Here is a 27,133-nt window from a genome sequence, read left to right on the forward strand (position 1 = left end):
TACTTGTCAGCTAGGAAGGCAGGAAACAAATGCTTCGACTTCTGTTTAATTTCAAGAAAATTGTGCCTACACACTCCCAAATCTGAGACTGCAGATGAAAAATGAGTGAGAATTACAGGTAGGACATCACAGAAAGTGTAGACCCGAATCATACAGAATCTGGAACTTCCCAGTGGAACTGGCAAGTGCTGACAGCAGTCACTTTACTTCCAGGAAAAGCAAGAGGCAGGAAATTGTTCATCTATTACTTATGATGGATCGCTTTGTTGGATGAAGTCCTCAATTTCTGCACCTTGTATTAGCAAAGAATGGCAACACAGTGAATCAATAATGAGGCACTGGTGACTGATGACGCTCCCCTGTTCCAATGTTATGCCATGTGGTTGAACAGAGGGCAAAGGAATAAAAGACAGGTGCTTTTTCAGTTGAAACACAAGGACCAGAACATGAGCCAGGGTTTTGAGGAGAGGAGCTCGCTAATGAGAAGTAGACCTCTTCTTACCTTAAAACAGGAAGTACATCCCAAATCATTGGTCCAACATGAGGGGGGAGGGGATGGCCTGTCACTGCTGAATGTGCTGAAATCCGACTAAGTAATCAGGTTTGGCCCTTCTTCCCAGTTCTAGAAGTCAAAGACTTGCAAGTAAAACTGATCTCCATAAAGTATTTGAACCCTACATACTGAACACAGACGCTTTTTGTGTTGGTCAGCAAAGAGACAATAAGCTTAAAGTTGTGGGGTCAGTTACTTTGTTGCATTATCGCTAAGCCAAACACAAAACACAGACAAAACCAATCCCGGGGATTCGGATGCTACCACTTGCTAAACGATGAAGTGGAAAGAACAAATAGTAATCAGGCGGGTGTTTAGTGCATGCGCTGCTGTGTGAGGGCAGACCGTTGCAAAATTCTAAGCATGTACAGGAAGTTAGTACTACAAACATTAAGCTGTAGCATTCAGTCCCTCTAAAAGTCAATCCATGGTTGTTCTGTGCAGACGCTAACTGCACTGAAGCTAATCTGAATTATACAGGTGTTGTACAATACTGTGACATTACAATCCAAAGGATATGTAATTTGCAAAGGAGTATATACTTTGTGCCCAAAATTTTAAAATGCAAGTATTTTAAGGCTATGGTTTTCTTTGCAGCAGCAGACTGATCCATCCATTATCCTGGTATTTTACCACCAAGTTGCAGCAATCCTCACCCATTCTAAAAATAAAGCAGTTGAGCTCAAATAAAAGAAACAACTTACGGATCATCCATGAAGTCATAGATTTCTCTCATGGCCACACCTCCCACGTTCACATAAAAGACAAGTCGCAGTAAGACCAAATAGTGTTCTGGAGGCATCCACAGGACAAATTTCAAGTAAAATGTGTTCAACTCTGCCAATAAAAACTGACACATATGTGCCATTCAATCATTTAATCACAGATTCCCACTTATTCAAATCTAAAATGTGCCATAATTCCTGAACGTATAGGAATTTGAGTGGATTTGTAGTACCTTATAGTATCCTCACCCAAAGTTAACAAGGAAGTGTTACCATGTAGCTGTTTTTTTTACTCTACAAAACTACTTTTTCTGTAATTCTTAAGATGTACGCCCTGCTCACTCTTGCATGCTTCCATCCCCCTATATGAAAGTATTAGGGAATTGAAATTCAGTACAATTACCCTACTACCACAGAGCACATTGCCATGCTTAGGCGCCTCTTAAAAGAACCCCTGAATAATGGGGGGAGTCACTTCTACCTTCAGGTGGGAGTTTGTTGTGCCTCCTGCAATGTCTACCCAAATTCTGCAATCAGAATTATGGAAATGCACTGTTCAAAATCTGTAATTATTCACCACAAAATTATGAACTCAAAACCCCACCAGGTCCTATTAGAGCCAGTGAGCTAAGGCAACATACAACTTTATTTGTTCAAACCTGTTTGGCTATTCAGATTGTTTTGGAATTGCCACTTATGCACTCAGGCAAACAAAAATTAGCCCATACAAATAACTAAAACATTCTACCTTCTTTACCACTTTATTCAAATGATTACGTCAACACCGCATTCAAGGAGACGCATGACTATGTTAGATGAATTTTCTCAAAAATATAGGGCAGTCCTCCTTGACCAGTGCCAGGTGAGACATAAGCTTTTCCTAGACCCCATTTTCCCCAAATAAGCACCTCTATTTGATTAAATAAAGAATGTCAAAACATATCCCTTCTCTCTAATCCCAGAATCAGAACACAACACAGGTGGTTGTCTTTCTCTACCTGATATGCCCCACCCAAGTGTTGTGTGCAGATGTGAATGGAACAGCTTTTGGGGAACAGGGTTTTTGCTTCACTAGGTTAGTATTATCAGGGAACTCACTTATTTACAGTATTTTTATTTCACCTCTGTCACAGAGTTAAAACAGCTAAAAATAAATCATTCAAATAAAAATGTTTCTGCTGTAAATGAACACTCACTCTCAAGTCCACACCGTTTATATATTATACATATACATGCATATATGCTATGGGCCCAGATGCCCCTTTCCCTCCCCACTTATTCTGATAGGCTTGCTCCTGAGGTGAAGGCAGGAATGCTGCCAGATAAACCAGGTCTTCACTATGTTTTCGTGACCTAGAGAAAATTTGAGACTGGTTGTTTACAATATTAATAAGGCAGGAACAATTTTGGAATAGTTATGTCAGTTTGTTGCATCTATAAGAAAGAAGCGATCCTTACTATAAAAATAATACCACAGACTGCTAGCCATCTGCGAAGGCTGGATGCTGGCTTCCACTCAAATTTAACCCAGCTGTATGGTGTGAATTGGAAGGCAATTCTCTTCATTTTACCTCTGGGGAGAAAAATCACAAGTATCTCATGAACTGAATACATGTTAAATTATTATTTCAACATCTATTCCAATTGTCAAATTTCTGTGCTGTAGCCTTAGAGAGAACTCTGGCTGAGGTTGTGAATAAATTTGGGGATTTGATTAACTTTGGTAAAATATTAAGCCATGAGTTTAGCCAGAAAGGTTGAAATTAATAGATTGCCTATGGAGTTATGCAAATGATCTGATTTGGCATCAAACATAGTTGTGAGTATTTGTGCCTATTTGCACATTGCAATTAATTTTTATTGTGAAATTTAAACAAACAAAAAGAAAAAAGAGGGAAAGAAAGAAGTTGTAGCTACATAAATTTAAATATATCAATTTCAATACATGCCTATGATAGAGAGAGAGACAGACAGACATATACATATATATGAAAATACAACATTCTAAGAATTATAAACATCAACAAAAGCAGACCAACAGATCTATACACCACCCATTCAAATGTTCAAAGTGTTGTAAAGTGTGAGCAACGGTTTTGTTCATGGGAAATATATTTTAAGTCAAGCTCGCTTTTTATAGCCTCAAAAGCAAAAATGGCAAACTATTGCCTCTCCCTCATTTCCCATAGAAGTCAAATGACCTAATTTTACCATCTTCGATAGAGTTTTAAATATTTATATTACATAAGTTCAAATTTTAGGGGTTTTAAACATTCTTGCTTTTATAAATGTTGCAATTCCTATCCATTTATCCTAGCTCAGTTCTAGTCTGCATCACAATGAATTGGTTTTATCTCCCCCAAATTAGATTTAGGACACATATGCACACATGGAATTAAAAGCTCTAAAATTTACATCTTTACGTTTCAGGTATGAAATCTTATAATTTAACATACTTGTATGTGGGAATGTTCCAGAGTCCTTGCCATTTATATGTTTTCAAGGAAAGCCACCCCAACGTTTTCATTCCACAGTAAATGCCAAGTCCATTGCATAAGATTACATCCATAATCCACTGAAAAAAGCAAGAAAAACTAATTTAAACAACCACCACAATCTTTACAGCATAGCGTCATATGTGGATTTCTATGCATATAATTTATATATGCTTTCCTAATCCAGGTATTTTAGAATACTTCATACAACCCTGAGATGTGCTTATAACACATGCTACAAATGACTTCAAAATACAAGTTATATAATCAATTCTTGGACAAGACAGAATGTTTCTCAATTTGTAAAATGCAGGAAATTATGTCATCTGGGGCTGGACTCAATGGTCTTATAGGCCCCTTCCAACCATACTATTCTATGATTCACTATTCTATGATTCTATGATCTATAGAATCAGTGTGTTACTTTCTCATAACAAATAATAGATTACTTTACCCCACCCAATTTTCTTATAGTTCCCTGTTGGTATAACGTACATTCCAATGCATTTTGCTGTGTCAGTTAAGGAGTTCCTTTGATGGTCAATCTGTTACTTCTTATACTAACTAGGTAGGATATTTGTTCTGAAATTTAAGTTGTGAAGTTTATGACTGTCTGATACACCCTTCTTTCTGTCAAGATACCTTATCTGTTTTCTCCCTAGGCTTGCAACTTTTACTTCATCTTTGACTCCTCACTTGCTGGTCTTCTCTGTTGCCATGTCTCCACTGTTCAGTCTCAGAATGTACCATTTAAAAAAGGATAAAAGCTTTTGTTTAAAATTTCCCATTTTTAATATTTAGTTAACACAGCACTTCCTTACTTGTTCCTCCACTCCCTCTCCTCCACTGGCATGGCCGTGAGCAAAGAAGAGATCAGAAGCTTTTGCTTCCATGTTTTACTAACTTTTACTAACTACATTCAAACTCAGATGAACTGTGGTTAGTCTTAACTATGGTTTAAAAGGGAAGAAACCTTGGGTTCTGAAGCTAGTTCAATACACCATAGTTAAGGTTAACCACAATGTATTCTGACACAACTCAAAACTGTGGTTAACCAAAACTGGAAACAAACGCTTCCTATCTCCTCCTCCTGGCTGTGTCAGAGGAGGAGAAGGGGGTGGGGGCAGGAGCACGCAAGCCCAAAGCTCATTCCAATAGCAATAAAGTATAGTTTATCTTTACATCCAAATGCAGCCAGTATTGTTCTTGTAAAAAGCCTATACTTAACCAGAACTCTATTTCATGTAAGCCACAATTCAAACAATTAATAAGTATACAAAATTACCAAAAAAAAATTATGGCAACTCAAGTTCATACAAGAGGATATTGCAATTCAAAACTACATGATCTATAGGCTGCAAGGGGTAAAAAAAAATCCTCTCCAAAGCTACTCTATCTAGCAACTAAAGTCCCTAAAGCAGTTTATTGGGAGAGGAATCTGATCCAGTAGCATCATGAACATCTTATTTCTCTAGAGAGTAGTACTTACATGGTCCCACCAACATTCACTGAAGTTTGGAAGCTGATGTTCTAGACTGTACTCCAGAAATTCAAACATTACACTGATAATCATGCACATCCACCAATCACGAATCATTAGTGTCTGAACAAGTTTGTAAAAGAGAAAAAAGAAACAGTTAATCTTGGCTACTCAATACTGAAACCCGTTAAAGAGTATTGTCCAGTGTACTCCACAAATGGTTCAGAACTGTCTCCCTAAAGCTGAAATCCAGAGTTAAGTAGTGGTAAAGGCTTGCAGCCATACTGGATTACAGTAGAGATGCTGAATCTGTCTGTTTCGCTTTCTATAACATTCATCCTTTTCCAAGCACACTTTCATTCCATTTCTGCATCAGTTTGCAAAAACATTTTTAGGTCCACACATACAAACATTCATATGCATTTTTGTACACAATTTCCTCTAATATATGTGTTTGGCAAGCATTTTCCACTAGTGTATGCCTTTTTATGCACTATATTCTTAAAAGTATGCATTTTTGCATGCAATTTTCTTTAATGTACACATTTGTGTGATCAAAGAACTGCATCACAAAATTCAGAGAAGTAAGAAATCCTTAAAATAATTGTGTTCTGGTTTGTGTATTAGTTTGGGAAGTGTGAATTAAGTCAGTTTGTATTAAAATCTGAACAGTACACTGTAGACTGCATACCAGATTTGTGTGTGTACCCAGCAGCAGCTCTGCAGCCAGGGAGTGACAGGCTAAGGCCTACAGCTGCATTCCAGTTCCAGCCCAGGACTATTTAGCAGCAGATAGCCCTGAGAAACCCTAATTGCTCAATAGTGGATAACTGATTGATTGGACTCCATCCCCTATTTCATTTTTATTTTGTTTAGAAATTCACCTTAAATTATATTTATCTGAATTGTTCCAATAATTTCCTCCCATATTTTCCCCTCATTAAATAAATCCTTATCAGTGAACTATTTTTTTTTTACTTTCATGAACACTGAATAAAAATGATAGAAGTTTCATAGCAGTGTTTTTGGTGGACAGATAAAATTAAAAAGCAAAATTACACACAACTGAACAACATGTATTTATAATGGTTTAGGTGGAACTGGTAACTTTTCCAAAGATCACAATCCTACGCAAGCCCCACTGAACACACTAGGATGTATTTCTGTGTAAACAAGAATAGCAGCAGTACTTTTATGAGAGATTGCTTAAATTAAAAAGACAACTAAAAACAACTTACTGCAGATGCAAACATTCCTTATTTCTACTCTTTGTTAACCAAGAAGTTTGAATACTGCAGCAGCAATGTAAGGATTATAGTATTCTGTCACATGTTCTTCTAGGTGAAGAAATGCCCTTTGGTGCACAAAATGATACTGGGATATCAGCCAGAAACCCCTGCAAGAGCACATGTACACTCCATTATGTGTGAATAACCATACATGCGTACAGACCAACAATCTGTGTACACATGTAAAAAAAATTGTGCACACACTGAATGTAACGTGTGAACATCCCTCATGCAAAGTTCTTTATGTTAAGAAAACATCTTCCCAAACTTACAATGAAGTAAAAGAGCTTAAATTATACCCTCTGAAGCCAATTGTTAACAGATAACAATATGCAAAGTTTTAGCAACAATCTTGTACTTTGAAACATATTTAAATGTGGCAACTAAGCCATTGCTCAAAGCCTAAAAAAAATTAAGCCTCCTTATACCAATATGAAACTAAAATTCCAAGCAAACTTCCAAACTTTGTAAAGACCCTAAGGTGCTAGCTATTCAAAGTTAAGCATCTGTCCCAAATTTTAATAAAATGTGCCCTTCCATTACTTTCTAGAAAAATCATAGGAAGGAATTTAGCTTTCAAAGTGGGGTGTCTGATATTGATATTTATTGTAATTGACAAAAGTGAATGTATGCTTTGCATTCTTGTAGTTACGCTCACCTGGTTCACATGTAATCACCACCCATCCTCTTAAAAAATGATGGGTTGTCATGTATGAGTGGGCATGCTGCCTGCAGGGTACCTGCCTCTTCCACTTTACTGCACAACCCATGATCAGCTCCTTCGTAGGTTGTGCAGTGTGACATGCAGATTGGGACCGCTGGGTTTAGGGGCTAAACAACCCAGCTGTTAACCCGTGGTTTGTTGCTGGGTTAGCCGCAGCATTGTTTAGCTCCCAAACAACCAGCGGTCCAGATTCACGTGTTACACTGCACACCCTATGAAGGAGCCAACTGTGGGTTGTATGGTAAAGCAGAAGAGGCGGGTGTGCTGCAGGCAGCACGTCCACTCATGCACGACAACCCATCAGTTTTTAAATGGATGGGTTGTCATTACATGTGAACGGAGGGAATGTGTGTATATAATATTTTTTTTAAAAAGTTGAGAGGGGGAAAAATGTTTATTTTAGGGTGCATCTGCACAGGCCTCTGGGGATTAGATGTGCTAATGTAGTGCAAACACCACCTACAAAGACACATAGCCCCAAAACTGGTCCTCCTGTTCCTCTGCACAGCAGACAGCATCATAGGGTGGTGGAGTTACGGCTTGCTATTAGGATGTCGAACAGGCAGCAGATGTTCCCTTTGTAGATGCATGGCAAGAGTGTAGTCATTGGTAGCTAGAAAATTTAAATGTAGCTCACTGTGAGCACAAGAAATAATTTCTAGCCTTAACAACTGCAAAGAAAACATTAAAATCATGACTGATGTGCTCCCTAAGCAACATGTACAAAGCGAAACTACTCTGGCTGCATATCACAAGGGGAAATCAAGAGCAACAGAATATTAGGTTGATCATAGCCTAGAAACAAGCTGTTTTTATAAGTTACATAAGAACATAAGAAAAGCCATGCTGGATCAGACCAAATTTCCATGTAGTCCGGCACTGTTCACACAGTAGCCAATCAGCTGCCTGTGGGAAACCTCCACTGGTGGCCATCACTACATCTTGGGGTAGTGAATTCCATAATTTAACTATGTGCTATGTGAAGAAGTACTTCCTTTTATCTCTCCTGAATCTCCCACCAATCAGCTTTCATGGAATGATCCTGGGTTCTAGTATTATGAGATAGGGAGAAAAAATGCCTCCCTATCAACTTTCTCCCCACCATGCAAATTTTGTACACCTCTATCATGTCTCCCCTCACTCACTTATTTTCTAATAAAATAACTAAAATATCCCAGATGTTGTAACCTTTCCTCATAGTGGAGTTGCTCCAGCCCCTTGATCTTTTTAGCTGCCCTTTTCTGTACCTTTTCCAAATGTACAATATCTGTTTTTCAGTGCAGTGACCAGAAGTGTACGCAGTATTCCAAGTGTGGTTGCACCATGGATTTGTACAAGGGCAGTATGATATTGGCAGTTTTATTTTCACTTGTTTTCCTAATTATGTCTAACATGGAATTTGCTCTTTTTACTGGGTCGACATTTTCATCTAAGTGTCCACCACAACCCCAAGATCTCTTTCTTGATCAGTCACCACTAGCTCAGATCCCATCAGCTTAGATGTAAAGCTGGGATTTTTATGCCCCAAAGTGCATCAATTTACACTTGTTAACACTGAACCACAGTTGCCACTTTGATGTCCATTCTCCCAGTTTGGAGAGATCCTTTTGGAGCTCTTCATAATCCCTTGTTTAAACCACCTTAAATAATTTGATGTCATCAGCAAACTTGGCCATTTCACTGTTCACTCCTGATTCCAAATCATTTATGAACAAGTTGAAAAGCACTGGTCCCAATACAGATCCGTGTGGGACCCCACTGTTTACATCCCTCCATTGGGGAATTTACCATTTATTCCTACCCTCTACTTTCTGTTCTTTACCCAGTTACTGATACTCAAGAAGATGTCTCCTCTTATTCCATGCCTGCTAAGTTTGCTCAGGAATCTTTGTCAAAAGCCTTTTGGAAGTCCAAGTAAACAATGTCTACTGGATCACCCCTGTCCACATGTATACTGACACTTGCAAAGAACTCTAAAAGATTAGTGAGACAGGACTTACCTCTGTGGAAGCCATGTTGATTCTTTTTCAGCAGGGCTTGTCCTTCTATACGCTTACTAATTTTATCTTCAGTATGCTTTCAACCAATTTTCTCAGAGCAGATGTTAAGCTACCCAGTCTGTAATTTCCCAGATCCCTCTAGGATCTCTTTTTAAACACTGGTGTTACACTGGCCATAACTAAAATATGTAACGTGTCCCTAAGAAGAACAGCAATTTCACATCTGAGTTCTTTAATAATTCTAAGACGGATACTATCTGGATTTATTAGCTTTCAATATGTCAATAATGTTGAGAACTTCATCTTTTGTTACCAGTATTTGCCTCAGTTCCTCAGACTCCCTTCCTGAAAGCTTCAGTTCAGGCACAGCTATCTATTCTACAACTTCTGCAGTGAAGACAGATTAAAAGAATTCATTCAGCCTCTTCTCAATCTCCTTATGCTAAAATAGTACTCCTTTAACTCTGTTGTCATCCAATGGTACAACTGCCTCCCTAGCTGGTTTTCTGTTTCTGATATAAAGAAGTCTTTACTGTTGGCCTTCATGTTGTTAACAAAGTATTCCTCAAAATGGTTTTTTGCATCTCATATTGTCTGCTTGCATTTCTTTGTGCAAGTTTGCACTCCTTTTTGTTCTCATTTGGGCAAGCGTTCAATTTTCTGAAGGAAACCTTTTCTCTAATAGCTTCCCTGAACTGCTGGTTAACCATACTGGTGACCTCCTGGACTTGGTGCTACCTTTCCTAACCTGTGGTATACGTTCTTGCTGAGCTTCTATTACTGTGGTTTTGAGTAACCTCCAAGCATTTTGAAGGGATTTAACCTTCTTGACTCCCCCTTTCAACTTCCTTTTTACCAGCTCCCTCAAACCTAGGGATTGGGACACCACTATTAGGTACCCAAAGGTCTTGTTCAACCTCTCTGCCTCTGTCAGCTTCTCCAGGTCAGCAACTTGGCTTTAAAGGAATGAACATGCTCCCTGAGAGCCAGGAGCTCATTACACCAAGCACACACCCACAACTTCTGTCCAGCTGGCAGACATTCTTACATGTGGCACTCATTAAAATACACTGGATAGCCCTCACACCCCTGCTGGCTTTCTACTTTCATAACTTATTTTTACTGTTATTATTGGGTTTGTTTATCAGGAAAACCAAATCAATTACTAGAAGGAGGCAGGGAATGTATTTATAGTTATTTATTAGGAGAAGACAGGGAAGAATTGACTGCCCTGGCCTCCTCACCCTGTTCTAAACTCGCATGGGTGCTTAAATCATGTGTATGCTAAAAGACTTTTTACCCTGATGCTTTGTCACTGGGGCTGAGACACTTCATCAATGGAGTTCTTTGCACTCAGTGAGCTGGAGTCTCTCTAATCTAATCAGATTAGAGGGCATCATTTAAAAACCAAGAGAAGGTGTGGCTCAGCTGCTGGTCCACACTAGCTTCCAGTGAGTGGAAATCTAGGTCAGTTGAGCCCACTGGGGATGGAAAATGTTCTATTCAGATTAGAGGACAATACTCAATGGGTAGTTGGAGGGGACAATAGACAGTAGGTATGTGATTAAGGAAAGGTCATGGTTTGAGCTCCCTTGGGTATGCCAGGGGCTGAGTCACTGGGTGTGGCTCAGTGTGCACTTTTCTCCACTGTTTTGTTTTTGTTAAATGAAAAACTGAACTCTCAACTTGGGATGAGTCTATTTCTGAACTTTAGTTTATGAGCTGCTCTATAAGACCTAAACCTGAGCTTACACTGAGCCCGAACTGAAGCTGGACTACATCTTTTGTTTATAAGCAGATCTTCCATAGCTAGGTCAGCACAGTGGCCCTTGTCAGTATAGACCTATGTATTACATTTACTGCCCCTTTCCAAACTTCGGTTTAGTTTAAGTACATGATGTTCTCTGCAACCATTCAGGAATCTGTTACAGCAGGGCTGCAGGAACTCTAAGTTTATACTGGATTTCTCCCCTAGGATTTAGCTCCCAACTGTAAGTTTGTAAAGGGTTACCCTTCTGGGTACCCTTCTGGGGTTTAGTTCCTTTTGCTGTGCCCTTGTTTGGCATCAGCTGATGATTTATGAGTTTAAATGAGTTTTAAATTATTACCTGAGATAATTTAATAACAGCATTTACCTTCTCACATGGGTGCTTAACTCGCATGTGTGCTAAAATACTTCTTGATGTTTTGTCATGGGGCTGAGATGCTTTGTCACTAGGGCTCCTCACACTTGGTGGGCTTGGTGAGTCTCGTATGGAGGTAACTTACGATGCTATGGATGTTTACTTAGAAGTGCATCCCACTGCATTCAGTGGGACATTCTCCCAGGTAATTGTTCATAGGATTACAGCCTTAGTTGCCTAAGGATTAAAGATATTAAAAGGAGTCTGAAAAGCTATCTGGGTTTTATGTATCAGAAGGTGAGCTCCCACAACATGTGTTAAAGGACTCTTTGTTAACAGATTGGTATTTAGGAAGGAATTTAGATAAAATTATTTCTTACCATGTTGGGTGAAGTTGGACAAACACAATTTAAACTTTTTCCCAGATGACTGCCTTACATAATTGATTTTGCACAGTGCAACACTGAAAGAGAGGCAGTGAAGCTTCAAATGCTAAGAACAGCTGAACACAGAAAGGACCAGTTCTTACCTTTATATACCAGCCAAGGAAATGAGCAGGAACAAATCCATCTAGTTTGTCCTATAATTCAAGCAGAACAATTAGGTTACACAGATTAGACCCATTTTTCTGTTTAACTAAAATGAATCAAGATAATTGTCCACAATGACTACTGGCATATAGATTACTGTGGTTGCAACCTTGAATATTTCCCACGAAGTTCATAAAATATTCCAGACATTTAAGTAATCATTAAAAAAAATCAATTAAACTTCTTATTGCTTACATCTAATATAAAAAAGAAAAAATCTTACTATAGTTATTAAGATAGGCAGCAATGCTAAACTCAACATACATTTTAATATCTGATATTTTAATATTATTGGGAAGCTAATTATTTCACCCCAAATTGTGTTTACATGTCATATCAATGAGACTACAAAGTGCTCACTGTATCTTAGATTAATGCTGTATCTAACCATAGAGTGCTAAGCATTTTTCTCAGGTTTTATCTCCTCCTGCTGTATACCTGCCTCCAAAACCCCCAAACACACAGTAGAACCAGATAAATTTCTGTTTTTGCTTTGCAGTTATGGGCATCTTGCTTTTCAAAAGATGGACTAACTAAGAAGGCATGACCTTTGAATCAAGGAATGTGGAAATAAAGTAATGAATTCCAATGTCAGGATGCGCCCTAGCTGCCTCTTACAGTCTACTCCAATAGCCAACTCAAGACACAGACAAAAGGATTCTTTTCAAGGCTTTAATCCTTTTACAACTTAATGACTCTTTCAGATGCTAATCACCAGCGACTAAGCAAGGAACAGCACTGGGGAAAGATAGCAGAGTAGCCTATGCTCCAGGTTAGGCAGTTGGTCCCCATTTGAAGGAGAATCACGGGAAGACCCTGAACTTATGGGCTAGGGAGAGATCCTCCCTCTTTCCCTTGGGTCCTCGGGACGCGACCGTTGCTTGCATGCCAAACGAGCGCTACGCCTCCTTTCTGCGCCCTCCATCTGTCGTCGCTCCCTGCGTCGGCATCGAGCGTCCAGCAAGCCCCCCTCCAGCACTCTCTCGCTGCCAGGGTCACTATCTATACCAGGAATGCTGGCAGGAGGAATCTCTGCCAGCTGCTGTGCCTGTGAGAGATGAGCGAGCTCCTCTCCCACGGATTGCTGTTCCTCCTCAGAATCAGAACTGCTCTGGGGTTCTATCAGCTCAGTTTCCACCCTGACACCCAATCTACTAGTCCTTAGATTTTATGCCTCAGTTTTATGAATTACGAAGTACATTCAGAGACTTCTGAGTCCCAGAACACAGGAAAGCTTGACTCAGATAGAAGTATCACATAGCTTGCACTTCTACAGTCTTAGTTTGAACAGGGAACCAATTCTAGCTTCAAAATGCTAAAACAGACTTGAACAGAGAATGGGTATAATTTCTTTCAGTACACTTTGAAGGGCAAAGGGCAATTAAGAGAGCAATCCTATTGTACTTGGGAGAGCGTCCCAAAGACCACATGATATGCCAGAGTCTCCCTCCTGAAGTTATAGCCAGTCCTACAATTCAGGAGCAGGACTCTGAGATCCAATCCTTCCCCTTCTCCCACCCCCTTGCAGCTGCCACAGAGAGAACCATAGTACCTGCTTTCCAAGGTCACAAAACTGACCTCGGATGATCTCATACAGGTCAAAAAGGGGGCATTCTGTTAGGAGGGGAGAGACTGGGATCTGTTCTATCTTGTGGCCTCTCCCCCCCTGCCCCCCCCGCCCCCACCAGCAGCCCAGCTCCTCTAGACGGGCCTGTCTAGAGTGGTAAAAAATGCAAAGGAGGATGGAGAGGTGAAAACTGCCTCCATCATTCCTCCCACCCTGCTGGAAAAGACCACCCAAGCATATGGAATTACAGAACATATATTACTGATTATGAGACAGATGATGTTGGATTAAGAACCAATAACCATACATACACATGCTAATCATACAAACACAAAGCATAAACATATTGTTAACCAAGTAAGGCCTCTCCATTTCAAGATCTCACCCAAATATTGTGAAAGGCATCTGTCCCATTGTCTGGATCATAAATAAGGCAGTTTCCACCATAGTCTCTTTCTGGTAAGGGGACCCCTAAATTAGGATCGATGAATTTCATAAACTGTCTTCCATCATGCACAGTCTGCAGAATTAAACACGTCTATTAGAAAGAGTTAAGACAGGTTCTAAAATTGACAGGCTGCTTGAACAGTTATTTTTACATTTGTTAAGCTGACAACACAGGTGGAAAAGCCAAATGCTTTTAAACGGAGTCAAAAGAATTTACACACTTGGTCTCATAACCTGTAGGAAGTGACTAAAGAAAATAATCCAGGTTTCCATTCACTGCTTTAAAATAAAAGTTATACTCTATACCAGGGGTAGGCAAAGTGGTGCCCAAGGGCTTCAGTATGCCCTCAGACACCTTTCTTAGTGCCCACCAAAGTGCCCTACTCATCCCACTTTTTTAATAGCACATTTTCTTACTGGCAGATGGAATCCCTTCAAAGCTAATTGAGGGCAGCTGCCATCTTCAGTTCCAATGAATGCCTCTGGACTACACAGTGACTAGCCTTTCTAACTAGCCACATCTCCAATGGCAGCATGTTGGTGGTTGTGCCCAGGACTTTCGCAAATTTCCAAATGTGTCCACAGGCCCTCGGAGGTGCCAACCTCTGATCTACACTAGCGAAACTCAAGGCAAATTATTTTATCAAGCAATTCCTACATTTGGCTGCATCCAACCTTGTGTATTTAGCACCCCACCCCTAAGACATGTATCCCCTTTGCATCTCCATCCTTCCCCAGAGGAGGGCTCTCTGGAAAATGTAAATTGTTTCTACTCAAAAGACAGAGCCAAGCTAACTGTAACCCCCTTGCATTTGAGATGAAGGTGAAATCTTTTCTCAGAGGAAGAACTGGAACCTTGCTATCAGAGAGTAGTAACTTGCAATTTAACATCAACACTGTAGAAAAATAGGCCCACTGTTAACAAAGGGTTGCATTAGGAAGGTTGTGCTTATGATTCACCCCTGTACATCTTTAAAATTGTTGGGTTGTATATAATGTTAATCTAACTTAAGTCACATTCATTTCAATGGGTCTACTCTAAGTAGGACTAACACTGGATGCAATCCATAGGCTCCAAATTTGAAAATATGAGCCAACAATGTGATGTGGCTGCAAAAAAAGGCAAATGCTATTTTGGGCTGCATTAATAGAGGCATAGCTTCCAAATCCCGGGAAGTACTAGTTCCCCTCTACTCAGCACTGGTTAGGCCTCATCTGGAGTACTGTGTCCAGTTCTGGGTGCCACACTTTAAGAAGGATGCAGACAAACTGGAGAGGGTTCAGAGGAGGGCAACAAAGATGATCAGAGGACTGGAAACAAAGCCCTATGAAGAGAGACTGAAAGAACTGGGCATGTTTAACCTTGAGAAGAGAAGACTGAGGGGAGATATGATAGCGCTCTTCAAGTACTTGAAAGGTTGTCACAGAGAAGAAGGCCAGGATCTCTTCTTGATCATCCCAGAGTGCAGGACACGGAATAATGGGCTCAAGTTACAGGAAGCCAGATTTTGGCTGAACATCAGGAAAAACGTCCTGACTGTTGGAGCAATATGACAATGGCACCAATTACCTAGGAGGTGGTGGGCTCTCCCACACTGGAGGCCTTCAAGACGAGGCTGGACAGCCATCTGTCAGGGCTGCTCTGACTTGGATTCCTGCATTGAGCAGGGGGTTGGACTCGATGGCCTTGTAGGCCCCTTCCAACCCTACTATTCTATGATTCTATGAAAAGGAGAAAGGGCTTTGCATGCCATCTTCATAACACTGCCCTTTTTAGCAGAGCACTTCTTTAAGATGTGAAGGGAGAATGGCGCATTTTCTATAAAATGTTTTGACCTGTCACAGTTGGTCAGGCAAGTGATTATTACAAGGCTGGTGGTAGGCACACCACTGTAGTAGCCCAAGATTGTGACTTGTACTTGACAAGGAGCACTATCTGAGCCTGCCGGGGATCCCTGGAGCTCTTCTTCTCACAGAAGCAGTCTTACATTTCAGCCAAGAAGAGCTTCTCTGGCTAAAACCCTCTAGCAGTGTCCTAAAGAGACTGACCTTTACGTACCATATGGTGTTAGGTACCATATGGTGTTGAGACAAACTGGACAGTTTACAGGACTATATACGGGACTCACAATACAGAAGCGCCACCTAAAAACATTGCACATTATGAAGAAAAGTGGACCACTTTAAATAGCTAGGAAAAAAAATCTTTCAAGAAATAAATCTGTCAGAAACTTCCCTTGGCTGTTTTATATGGATGTCAGAAAGGAACTGAGTGGGAAAAAAATACTTCTGTCCCTTACCTTGTAAACAGTAAGGGACAAAATGGCTGATGAGAAAAACAGACACTTCCTCCTCTGACAAAGCTTTCAAGAACTTTCTGCACTCTGCTGTGCACAAAAGCATCCTCTTACATTGGACTGCAGAGGCCATGAAGAAGAATTACATTATATAAATTGTACTATTGGAAAGGGTTAATGGTAGAGCACATGGTTTGTATGTAGACGGTCCCACGTAGCAGGTGATGGGAACACCTCTGCCAGAGATACTAGAGAGCCAAGGCCAGTCAGAGAAGACAATTCTGGGTTAGATGGACCAATTGTCTGATTTGGTGTAAGGCAGTTCGTACATTCAGACAGACTTATTAATCTGAGTGCAAGATGGTCACAGAATTAACTAGCAAGGGGTAGTGGTGAATATGATCTCTCAGATGTACCTCTAAGAGTTTCTTGAAGAGGCAATTTTTCAATTCCTTACCTGAAAGAGTATGAAGATGAGGAAAAGTTCATATACAACACTGACACACAGCCAAAACCTCCAGTAGGCTAGAGAAACAAACAAGAAAATCAGAACATACGCACAAATGACAGTTGATGGCTGTATTTATTACAGATTATGTTTAACAAAAGTTAAACTATCTTCAGTACTTAACAAGATTAAACAATGTGTTTCTAGGAAATCACAACTTTTCAGTTAAGTTCCCAAATTTAGAAAACACTGTTCATTTTGTGTTGCTTATCAAGGATTGTTTTGTGAAAGAGAAACTTACTCTATACATTTGAGAGATGGTCCAGACATATTTAATAGCTACCTAAAGGTGCCAAATTTAAGAAGACAAGATGAACTTTTGAGATCTTGGGAGATTTGATAAAGTCACTGCTGAACAAATTTCCCCTTCATTTCTCCAGACTGATTAAAATCCGTACCTTCCATCAGCAGTTTACAACAGATCTTTTCTCCAGGCATTTGCTGATATTTTACAGACTCACGGCTAATCCAATATAGTTTGCATGTTAATCTTGTTTTAAATAGTAAATTTTCTAATATTTTGCATGTTTTTAAATTTTGTTTTTGTTAAATTGTTTCTGCTATGAGAGCCATTAGGCTGGAAAGGTGATGTTTATGTATGTATGTGGGTATGTAAAAAGGTTTAACATTACTATCCCATCCCCAGTCCAGTGTGTTTTGGTAGGCTTCAGGTGTCACTTGTTTAAGAGGTGGCATTACTATGCCAAGAAAAGTGTCTGTCTCCAAGACTTACTAAACCAATGCACACAAAATGGTTCCGCTCCTACTTGGATGGCCGATTCCAGAAGGTGCTGCTGGGGAATATTGCTCTGTGCCTTGGCAATTATGCCATGGGGTTCCACAGGGCTCTATTTTATCTCTAGTGCTGTTCATCTACATGAAACCGCTGAGGGAGGTGTGGGCTGAGGTGCCATCAATATGTGGATGACACCCAGCTCTACCTCTCTTTTTCAGGTGAGGCGGTGGCTGTTCTGAATCAGTGCCTGGGCACAGTGATGGGCTGGATGAGGGCCAATAAACTGAAACACAATCCAGACAAGACAGAGGTACTGTTAGGTTTTTTTGGGGGGGGGGGGTTTGTCTGCCTGGCTAGGTAATGTTCAACCTGTTCTGGAAGGGGCTGCACTCTCCCTAAAGAATCAGTTTCATAGTTTGGGGGTGCTCTTGGACCCAGAACTCTCACTTGAAGCATAGGTGAACTCAATGGCATGGAGCACTTCTTATCAATTTAGGGTGCTATACCAACTATGCCCTTATCTGGAAAGAGATAGATAGTCTAGCTATAGTTATCCATTCTCTGATCACTTCTTGTCTGTATTACTGCAATGCGTTATATGTGGGGCTGCCTTTTTAACAGTCCGGAAACTTCAGCTAGTCCAAAATAGGGCAGCAAGATTGTTAACAGGGACTGGCCAACGAGATCACATTATGTCAGTACTTTCCCAGCTGCACTGGCTGACAGTCCATTTCCAGGCCCAATTCAAAGGGCTGGTATTAACATTCAAAGTCCTAGACAGCTTGGGGCCAGGTTATCTGAAGGATCGCCTCCTCCCATATGTGACTGCCCGGACCCTAAAATCAACTTCAGGAGAGCCCCTTCCCAGCTTCTTCAGGAGCTCTTTCCAAAGGAAATGAGGCAGGTGGCTACCAGGAAGAGAGCCTGTTCTGCTGTAGCACCCCAGCTGTGGAATGAGCTCCCTAGAGAGGTTCGCCTGGTGCCTACGTTGTACTCCTTCCAGCACCAGGTGAAGACCTTTTTATTCTCCCAGTATTTTAGCATTTTCGCTTCCTAGTCTTTCAGCTGTGGTGTTTTAAATCTGTATTTTAAATCTCTGCATTGCTGCTAGGTTTTATTCTGGTTATACTGTTACATTGTGTTTTTAACCATTTTATATGGTTTTATGAACAACCCAGAGAGCTTCGGCTATTGGTGTCAGGGATAAGTCCAAACCCCTTGGGATGTCTGACAGCTCCTATTCTGAATCAGAGTTGGAACAGCTAGATCACAGCCCGGGGGAGGAACCTTTTCTAGTGCCCCAAGATACTGGGAGAGATTCCTCCAAAGGCCTTGACAAACAGATGGCCCAGGCTGAGTCGCTGCCTCCTCCCTCTACCATGAGAACTCAAGTTTCAGAGGAGGAGAGGCGTGACGTGAGAGATGCTAGGGTGCGTTGCAAAGCAAAGTGGGAAAAGTTAGCAACAGGCTAAGGCACTCTGCCAGCATAGCCAGTCTTAGAAGCCAATGTAGGAGGGAGCCACCCTAAGGGAGGGGCATCACTGCGAAGCAGGTTTGTCTGTGAGGTTCACAGGCAAACTACCCTCCGGTTTGTCTTCTCTGATTAGAGATCGCAGATTAGTTCTTTAGGGCCTGGGGCAGTCTGAGAGCTTCCTTGAATCTGCATTTGTATAAAGGCTAGTCTTTAGCAAAATAAAGTTGTAATAGCCTGAAGCTTTGACTCTCTGCGGTGTTGATTGTGAAGGGGGAGGACAATCTATTCCAGAAACCTGGGAGGTATAGAAATGAAATAATAAAAATAATAAAAATAAATGTTATAAAATTTAAGAACTTATACATAATTTTGAATTCTGAAAGCAACAGGGACATGACACTGCAACCCTAAATATATGTATATCTGCAGGAAGTAAGAACAAAAAGGTGTTAGAAGTGCTAGAGGAGGTCTGGACAATTAAAAGACCTTCAAACTTCTCCTTCCAGCACAAAAGTTATCTTACTCCCTCCTCTCTCCAGCTCTTCAAAACTCTAGGACAACTTTCACAATTTCCTGCTGCCAGTGAAGCCAAGATTCGGGGGGGGGGGGACAAAAAGGATTCTTCCTGGCACACCTCTTGTATTTCTCCTAATGAACTATGCAAACTCCACCCCTGACTACTCCCAGTTTTACCATGCACAGCACCCTGTAGCCTTCTAAATATAAAAGGGGTAATTTGAGCACTGACCTGTGTGAGGAGCTGCAGATGGGCCACCAAACAGCATCCTTGACCTGTAACTCAGGCACTAATCTAAGTGACCATAATGTGATCTGTAAATTCAGGAGCATAACATGGAATTTGGGAGAGTTCAGCTTCTGAATTTACAGACCAGGCTGTAGAGTACCTGAATCAATTGCATTAGTCAAATTTTACAGGGTTACTTGTCTACCCTCTAACAGTCTTTCTCCACTGCTAATGGTTTGGTTTTAAGACCTGTTGTATGAAATGTCCCTGACCTACCATTAAGAGGGATGGAAAATAAGGCAAGTAACTCACTGAAATATGACTAATATATTCTGAGGACTACATATTGGAAGAACTTCTAGGTAGTTCTCACAATGCAGACCTGATCTTGTCCCACAACACAAGATCGTTGTGAAAGTAGGTTGGGCGTCATCCACTATTGCACATCTCACCCATGTAGCATGATATCATGGCATCATTTCAAAATTGTCCTGTTTACTGTCAGGCAAATCACCAGGTAAGGAAATGGTAGTAGATAAGCATTCCAATAATTTATAAAAGACAATTCTGAGGAACATTGACAAGGTTAGAAGAAATTCAGCGATCAGCAACTTTTGCTGTGATTAGTCTTTCAGTGAATCCTACATCACCACAAAGAAAATATGAAAAGAACAAAAATCTTTAGATAGATAAGAGACTACTTTGTTGGTCAAAATACAGAAAACAGCAAAACTGAACTTATCTAGATGAAGGTGTTCCTGATACTACTTTGAAATTGCTTCAAAAAATAATATAATTTGAGCAAGTTTAATAAATTAGTATTTTCAAGATAGCCTACTTTACATTAAGGAACAGAATGCTAGCTGGGTAAAGTTCAGATGTTCCACTCAGGGGAAAATTATCAGTTCTGATGGTATTATAATAGTTTTAGTTATCCCATTTAAGTTATCCTTTAAATGTGTTATTGGCATAGGCCACAGTGAAGGGAAAGCGTACCTTATAGACACATAATTACCAAAAAAAACCCTAACTATATCCACGTTGCACATTTGGAACTAGTCCTGTTTTGGCAATCTCATTAGGAGACCCTCCACAACAAATGCCATGTGCCCATTAGCGCTAGGGATGTCATAAGTATTTGAAAAGAGGTATTTCAAAATATGAGCTCCTATGTTCAAATGCCATGCACATTTGCAAAGCAAGCAGGGCTGGGCTTGTAATCTGCTGCGAGCAATCGAACAGGACTCTGCTTGCCTTGCAAATGCATGTGCCCACTGCGTGTAGCATCATTTTCCTGCTGGGGAATTCCAGTTCCAACTTTGGTGGGAAAAGACACTCTTCCAGGAAACTGGAGTCCCCGCCACCTATCCCTTGTCGCACCCCAGATAAAGTTTGCAGTTCGGGGGGGGGGGGGAGAGCAGGCAGTGGAGGCAAGCATTACTCACCGATTACTGACTGATATTATTTATTTATTATAATTCTAAATATTTATATCCTGCCTTTCAGGATAATAATTCTTCCAAAGTGGCTTACAAGTAACATTAAAATGCATTAATAAAACAACAACAAACAATATCAGAACATAACAAGTTATCACGATCTTCCCCACAGGGCAGTTGGTGGTAGATGGGGGGAAGGAGAGAGAGAATCCAACTGGAGTAGGCTCTGAGGTATTCCTTGCCTGCCTCCTTCTCCTGAAATCCTTCCCACAGGGTGGCAGATAGTCCTGTGGGGAGGGGTCTCTGGCTGGAACATGACCAGGAGTCTTGTTTCCTTCCTTCACTATAACTACTAACTTGTGGAGGTAGGGGAGAGAGAAATTCCTTTTCCAGTATAATCGAAGTTTGGAATACATCACCAATGATGACCCAATCTGCACATAATGGGTCATCTGTACGCAAATTGTGAGTTAATTAACCTACTATTTGTTGTGGTGCATGCCAGGTGGACCATACAGCCATTTTGAATACTGAATCCCCAATCGGGGTGATCGGGGGTTGCTACATGACATTTGAACCAAGACACTATAGGTTAATCATGGTTTAAACAACCCATAGTTAATTTACAATTAGTAGTTATGTTAACTGTGGTTGTTTATCCCACAATTAACCTATGGTGTCCAGCTTCAGACATCACGTAGCACCCCAGAATCGGGGGGCTGAATATTCAAAAAGGCTGCAGAACTTCACCAGCACACACCGCAGGAAATCGTGGGTTAATTAAACCTGGATTTGCCTCCATTACATGAGAACCTCACTCAGTGTGTCAGTAAGCTCTACTGAGTTCAATGAGATTTACTCCCAAGTAGGTGTATATAGTATACACTAAAGTGACTATACATACAAATTCAGGTGAAGGCTTTCAACATTAAGCTATAATCTGTTAATGAAATGTTAAGTAGATTCTACCCAGTAGACATACGCTATGAAACAGAAGTTACTACATTCAACATTTACATATGACTATTAGGAGCTATTTTACAAGATATTTTTTATGCTATGAGCAATTTTGATTACCTGGATGAGGTCTTGAAAATGGCCCATCTTTAGCTTGTGTGACTCCAAAACACAAGAAAACTAAAATGCTGGCAACAATACCTCTGAAAAAAAATCAAGAACAAAACATTCTTCAGTGTATAACCATTCATAAAAGACAATCAATGTCGGCACTTATTGAACAAGTCCTTTTTAAATGTTCATGGAACATTTAAAATAATATAAAATAAAAACTAATAACTAGTTTCTTAAGGCAGTCTAATATTACAGTAATAAGCCTGCTGGTTTAAATATGTTTCTGCAATCAGAAGCATTTAACAAAGAAGAAAACTAACTTCTCCTGGCTCAATGAAGAATTCAACTCTTATTGCCTATTAAAAGCCACACTCAATTTAAAAAACTACACAAGCCATACCAACGAGGAGAAGAGTTTTTCAGGGACACTTAATCATCTTGCTGTGAGGGGTTTCCTGAATGAGGAATGTTTTGGCAGCAGCTAACTTCCTTCCTGGCAGGGTTCCCATGAAACGTCTATTAGGCATCTGTGTTTGGTTAGTTTCAGGGGTCAAAGTAGTAACCAAACAGAGCAAATGTTCTAAAGCCAGGACCCAAGAGAGCTGTATGTCTGGGAAGGGATCAACCAGTCTACAGTGGACTTGTCTGGTCACCTACATCAAGTAACATCACCTCTAGGGAAAGTGGTATGCTTCCATTTGCTTCAATCCATAAAAAGCTACCTGACTCATGAAAAGATTTGAGAGACAAAGACAGCAAAGTCTGCATCTTCAGTTACTGTGTAGCCAAAAAGAAAAGTGGAAGAAGGTGGGGTACGGCCACAGAGAAGTGCAATAGTGGGATGAGCCTAAGTCCTCAACTATGACATATATTAGCTCTCCATATGTATGGAACTGCTTTAATGTAGGGAAGCATTCAAAATGCAATCCAACTGGCACCTGAAGCTGTGTGGTGGGTCAAATAGGGCCCACAAGGATTCCTCATCCAGTCTACCACCTTCTTTCCCTGGCCCCACCCACTCTCCGAACAGGGAAACGCTCTTATTTCTGATCAGCAGCTGAAAAAGACTCCCTTTCTAAGCTCTCAGCAGAGAAAAGCTCTTATCTCTGAATAGCTGTGGAGATAAGAGCTTTTCCCTGCAGGACAGAGCAGGCGGGACAAGGGGAGGAAGCTGATTCAGTGCTGCTTCCTTTTGAGCCTTGTCCTGCAGAAGCTTGTCCTACTTACTTCTGAGCAGACATGCAGAGGGTTGCCCTGCTTACTTGGGAGAAGATGCTTACTTCTGAGTAGACAGACAGAGATGGGGATGCTATTTGAAAATGCTGCTGCATTATTTTTTCCTGCTTAGTTCTCAGTAGAAATGCAGAAGCTTGTCCTCTAAACCTCTGAGTAGGCTTAAAATGGATGAGAATCACATTTGAGCCCTACCCACTCTGCCTTTAGTTCACCCTCAGATGGAATGCTGTTCCTGAGACCTTTCCCAGATTGGAATTTGACCCACAGACTGAAAAGTATACCTCCTTTATGGGGACAGCTGTATCACATGCTATTCCTGCACATGTGAATCAATCCTTAGAGAAAGTAAAAAAAAAATGTATCTAAATACCACAAACATAGTCTATTTGGTGTGACTATAAGGTCACCAGAAAAAAGCACCCAAAGCACTGAATATGGGGAAAGAAAAGTTTTAATAACTAAAGATAAAAATCTGTTAAAGTCAATCCAGATACTGAGCTAAAACACTGAAACCTACTGCAAAGGTTAACGGCTGATAACATTCTGTTCTAAGGCTGACTTTCTGAAGTACTGAATTTATGACAGGTCCTCAGGTTCAACCAAGGTTCTTACCTCTATGCTGAGGTACACTACCTCTAAAAAAGCAGTGTCTTGGTTGCCAAGATTACTAGTGAAAGCACTGAAATTCTAATTGGATCAACCCATCAAGAGTTAAGAATAAATAGTCTAGATTTGGTACTCTGCTGAACTAAACTGAATGCCCTCAAATTTCTATTTATTGAAAACCAGCACACTACAGACAAATGTTCAGAAGTTAGAACCAAATAGAATTATATCCTATGAAAAGTTTGTGATTTGTCCATATATGTGTCTATGAATTCCACACAACTCTATTTCCGATGTTCAGAGCTGAGGAGAGGTCCTGCTTATTGCCATCATTCAGATGGACAAATACACTATGGACAGTGTACTCATTGCAATGTACACTGTATATTGTTGTTTTTATTTATTTATTTAACATATTCATAGACTGCTTTCTATCCAAGATCTCGAAGCCACTTACAAACAAACAAAACAACAAAAGAATCACAACAGATACAAATTAAACCTCACAAATACTTAAAAATCCAAGGCGGTAAGATCCAGTGTTTAGTGACCAAGGAAATGTAGAAGAAAAAAGATATGTTTAGCCTTGAGAAGAGAAGACTGAGGGGAGATATGATAGCACTCTTCAAGTACTTGAAAGGTTGTCACAGAGAAGAAGGCCAGGATCTCTTCTTGATCGTCCCAGAGTGCAGGACACGGAATAATGGGCTCAAGTTACAGGAAGCCAGATTCCGACTGAACATCAGGAAAAACTTCCTGACTGTAAGAGCAATACGACAATGGAACCAATTACCTGGGGAGGTGGTGGGCTCCCCCACACTGGAGGCCTTCAAGACGAGGCTGGACAGCCATTTGTCAGGAATGCTCTGACTTGGATTCCTGCATTGAGCAGGGGGTTGGACTCGATGGCCTTGTAGGCCCCTTTCAACCCTACTATTCTATGATTCTATGTTTTTAATAGGTGCCAAAAGCACATAACTTCTGGTGTCTCCCGCACAACAGCAGGGAGAGCATTCCAGGAAGTAAGCAGCACCACAGAGAAAGCTCATTTCCACGTTGCTACTAGGGGTTCTCCATCCAGCCTGGCAGCTTCTTTCCCTGGCCTCACCCCCTCTGCCATGGAGGGAAAAGCTCATGTCTCTGATCAGCAGCTGACTGGGGATAAGAGCCTTCCCCTGTGGGGCACAGGGGGTAGGGCCAAAGGAAGCAGCCTTCCTTCTAAGCCTTGTCCTACTTACTTCTGAGAGGACATATTCATGCTTAGTTCTGAGTAGAAATACTATATGGAAGTGCAACTGAGTAATTCAGTCCTGCCTCCTTCTGGCACAGACATGCAGAGGCTTGCCCTGCTTACTTTTGAGTAGACAAGTTGTTCATGCTTATTTCTGGGTAGACATGCTTCCTACTATAAACTGGAAACAATAGACTGGGGAGGGGGGGAATAATTCAGCCCTGCCTGTGGCTCCACCTACCACTGGAATGCAGCCCCTGATCATAAAACAGAACCGAGCACTCCGGCTGAAAAACGTTCCCCACTCCAGCACTACATGACAATCTGCAAATTGCAGCACGACCAAAAAGGCCTCTTCCAAAGATCTTAGGGACCTAGCAGATCTATACAGGGGAACATCATCTTTCAGGTAACCCAGTCCAAATTATTTGGGGCTTTATACCTTGAACATGGCTTGGTATCTAATATGCAGGCAGTGCAGTTCTTTCAACACAAGTGTATATGTGCACTGCCAAGTGTCCCACCCAATACCCTGGCTGCTGGATTCTCCACTAGCTGCAGCTTCCAAACCAATCTCAAGGGTAGCCCTGAATAAAGTGTATTACAGTAATCCAAATGTGAAGTTGCCAATGCATGAATCACCATGGACAAGCTATCTAGATCCAGGAAGGGCACAGTTAATGTACCAACTGAAGTTGGTAATAGACACTCCTCACCACACCGGCTATCTGAGCTTCTAATGTCAATGACAGATCTATGAGCAGCCCCAAGCTATGTACTTGTTCTTTCAGGGGGAAGTGCAACCCCATTCAGAACAAGTAAATCCCCCAATTCCTTGACCTAGGAACCATTCACCCAGAGTCTGTCTTATCAGCATTCAGTCTCAATTTATTGGTCTTCATCAAACCCATCACTAGAGATATGAAGGCTCAGAAAAAGCCAGGGAAAAAAGTTGTAAACTGACAACATTTAGTGGTCAGATTCCATTGTTCAGGAAGTAAAAAGTTTCAATGGGAAATACGATTTAAATCAATGATTTAAAATCTGCCTTTTTCTTGCTGATATTATTGGTTTAAATTGCCTTGATTTAAATTGGGGAGAAAAGAGGAGTGCTAATAAATTTTGTATAAAAGAAATAGAATCACACTTACTAGAAAGCAGGGATGGTGGTGAATGAACACACATAATATCAGTTGTAGCATAATCAGACTACATACAGTTCAGATTAGTGTACGGTACACAGGTCTAGTAACTCTGTAAAGGGAATCCAGTTCACATAGATTATTTATGAAACTGTACCAAGTCATGGAAAATTTAAAGAACTAAATGAAGGGCTCACACCTTCGTTAAAGAACTAAATGGAGGGCTCACACAATAAACCCAAAGCAGCAAGTTTTCAATTCAAGTTGCAGGAAACTAAATTGTATGTGTTAGAAGATTGCAGTCCTAACAAACAACCCAGTGGCAAACAATGATACTGAAAGATTAGTTGCAAGGATTATACTGAATCTCCTAAACTCAGAACTGCACCTATCCATATATACCCAGAGTACAATGTCAGCCAAGGGGCACAGTTAACAAGTGATTTAAAACCCAGACTCTGCTCCAACTCTTAAAACATCATGTAGAATTAGGGTTTGCTTTCTCATTACTTTGTAATAAATAATAAACACTGAGAATAAAATTGCCAATATCATACTACCCTTATACAAATCTATGGTGCAACCACACTTAAGGGTACTGTGTACAGTACTGGTCACCACACCTAAAAAACGATACTGTAGAGCTGGCAGAGAA

At 40.7% G+C, this 27,133-nt stretch overlaps 1 protein-coding gene across 1 annotated transcript in view; it reads right to left on the reverse strand.

The window, feature by feature from the left end:
• The window catches only part of PTDSS2 (phosphatidylserine synthase 2), a 59,246-nt gene that overhangs the window by 10,139 nt on the left and 21,974 nt on the right, over positions 1-27,133 (reverse strand). Inside the window, exons 3-10 of the mRNA XM_084858287.1 lie at positions 22,270-22,352; positions 16,748-16,815; positions 13,932-14,066; positions 11,919-11,969; positions 5,263-5,376; positions 3,735-3,853; positions 2,737-2,851; positions 1,258-1,403 (exon numbers count right to left, since the gene is read on the reverse strand). Of these exons, the coding sequence (XP_084714413.1) occupies positions 1,258-1,403; positions 2,737-2,851; positions 3,735-3,853; positions 5,263-5,376; positions 11,919-11,969; positions 13,932-14,066; positions 16,748-16,815; positions 22,270-22,352 (831 nt within the window). The remainder of the gene's footprint in view (positions 1-1,257; positions 1,404-2,736; positions 2,852-3,734; positions 3,854-5,262; positions 5,377-11,918; positions 11,970-13,931; positions 14,067-16,747; positions 16,816-22,269; positions 22,353-27,133) is intronic.

This window comes from Heloderma suspectum, chromosome 1, assembly GCF_057233095.1.
Source record: "Heloderma suspectum isolate Gila_16-S chromosome 1, 16-S_ref, whole genome shotgun sequence".
Classification (NCBI taxonomy): domain Eukaryota; kingdom Metazoa; phylum Chordata; class Lepidosauria; order Squamata; family Helodermatidae; genus Heloderma; species Heloderma suspectum.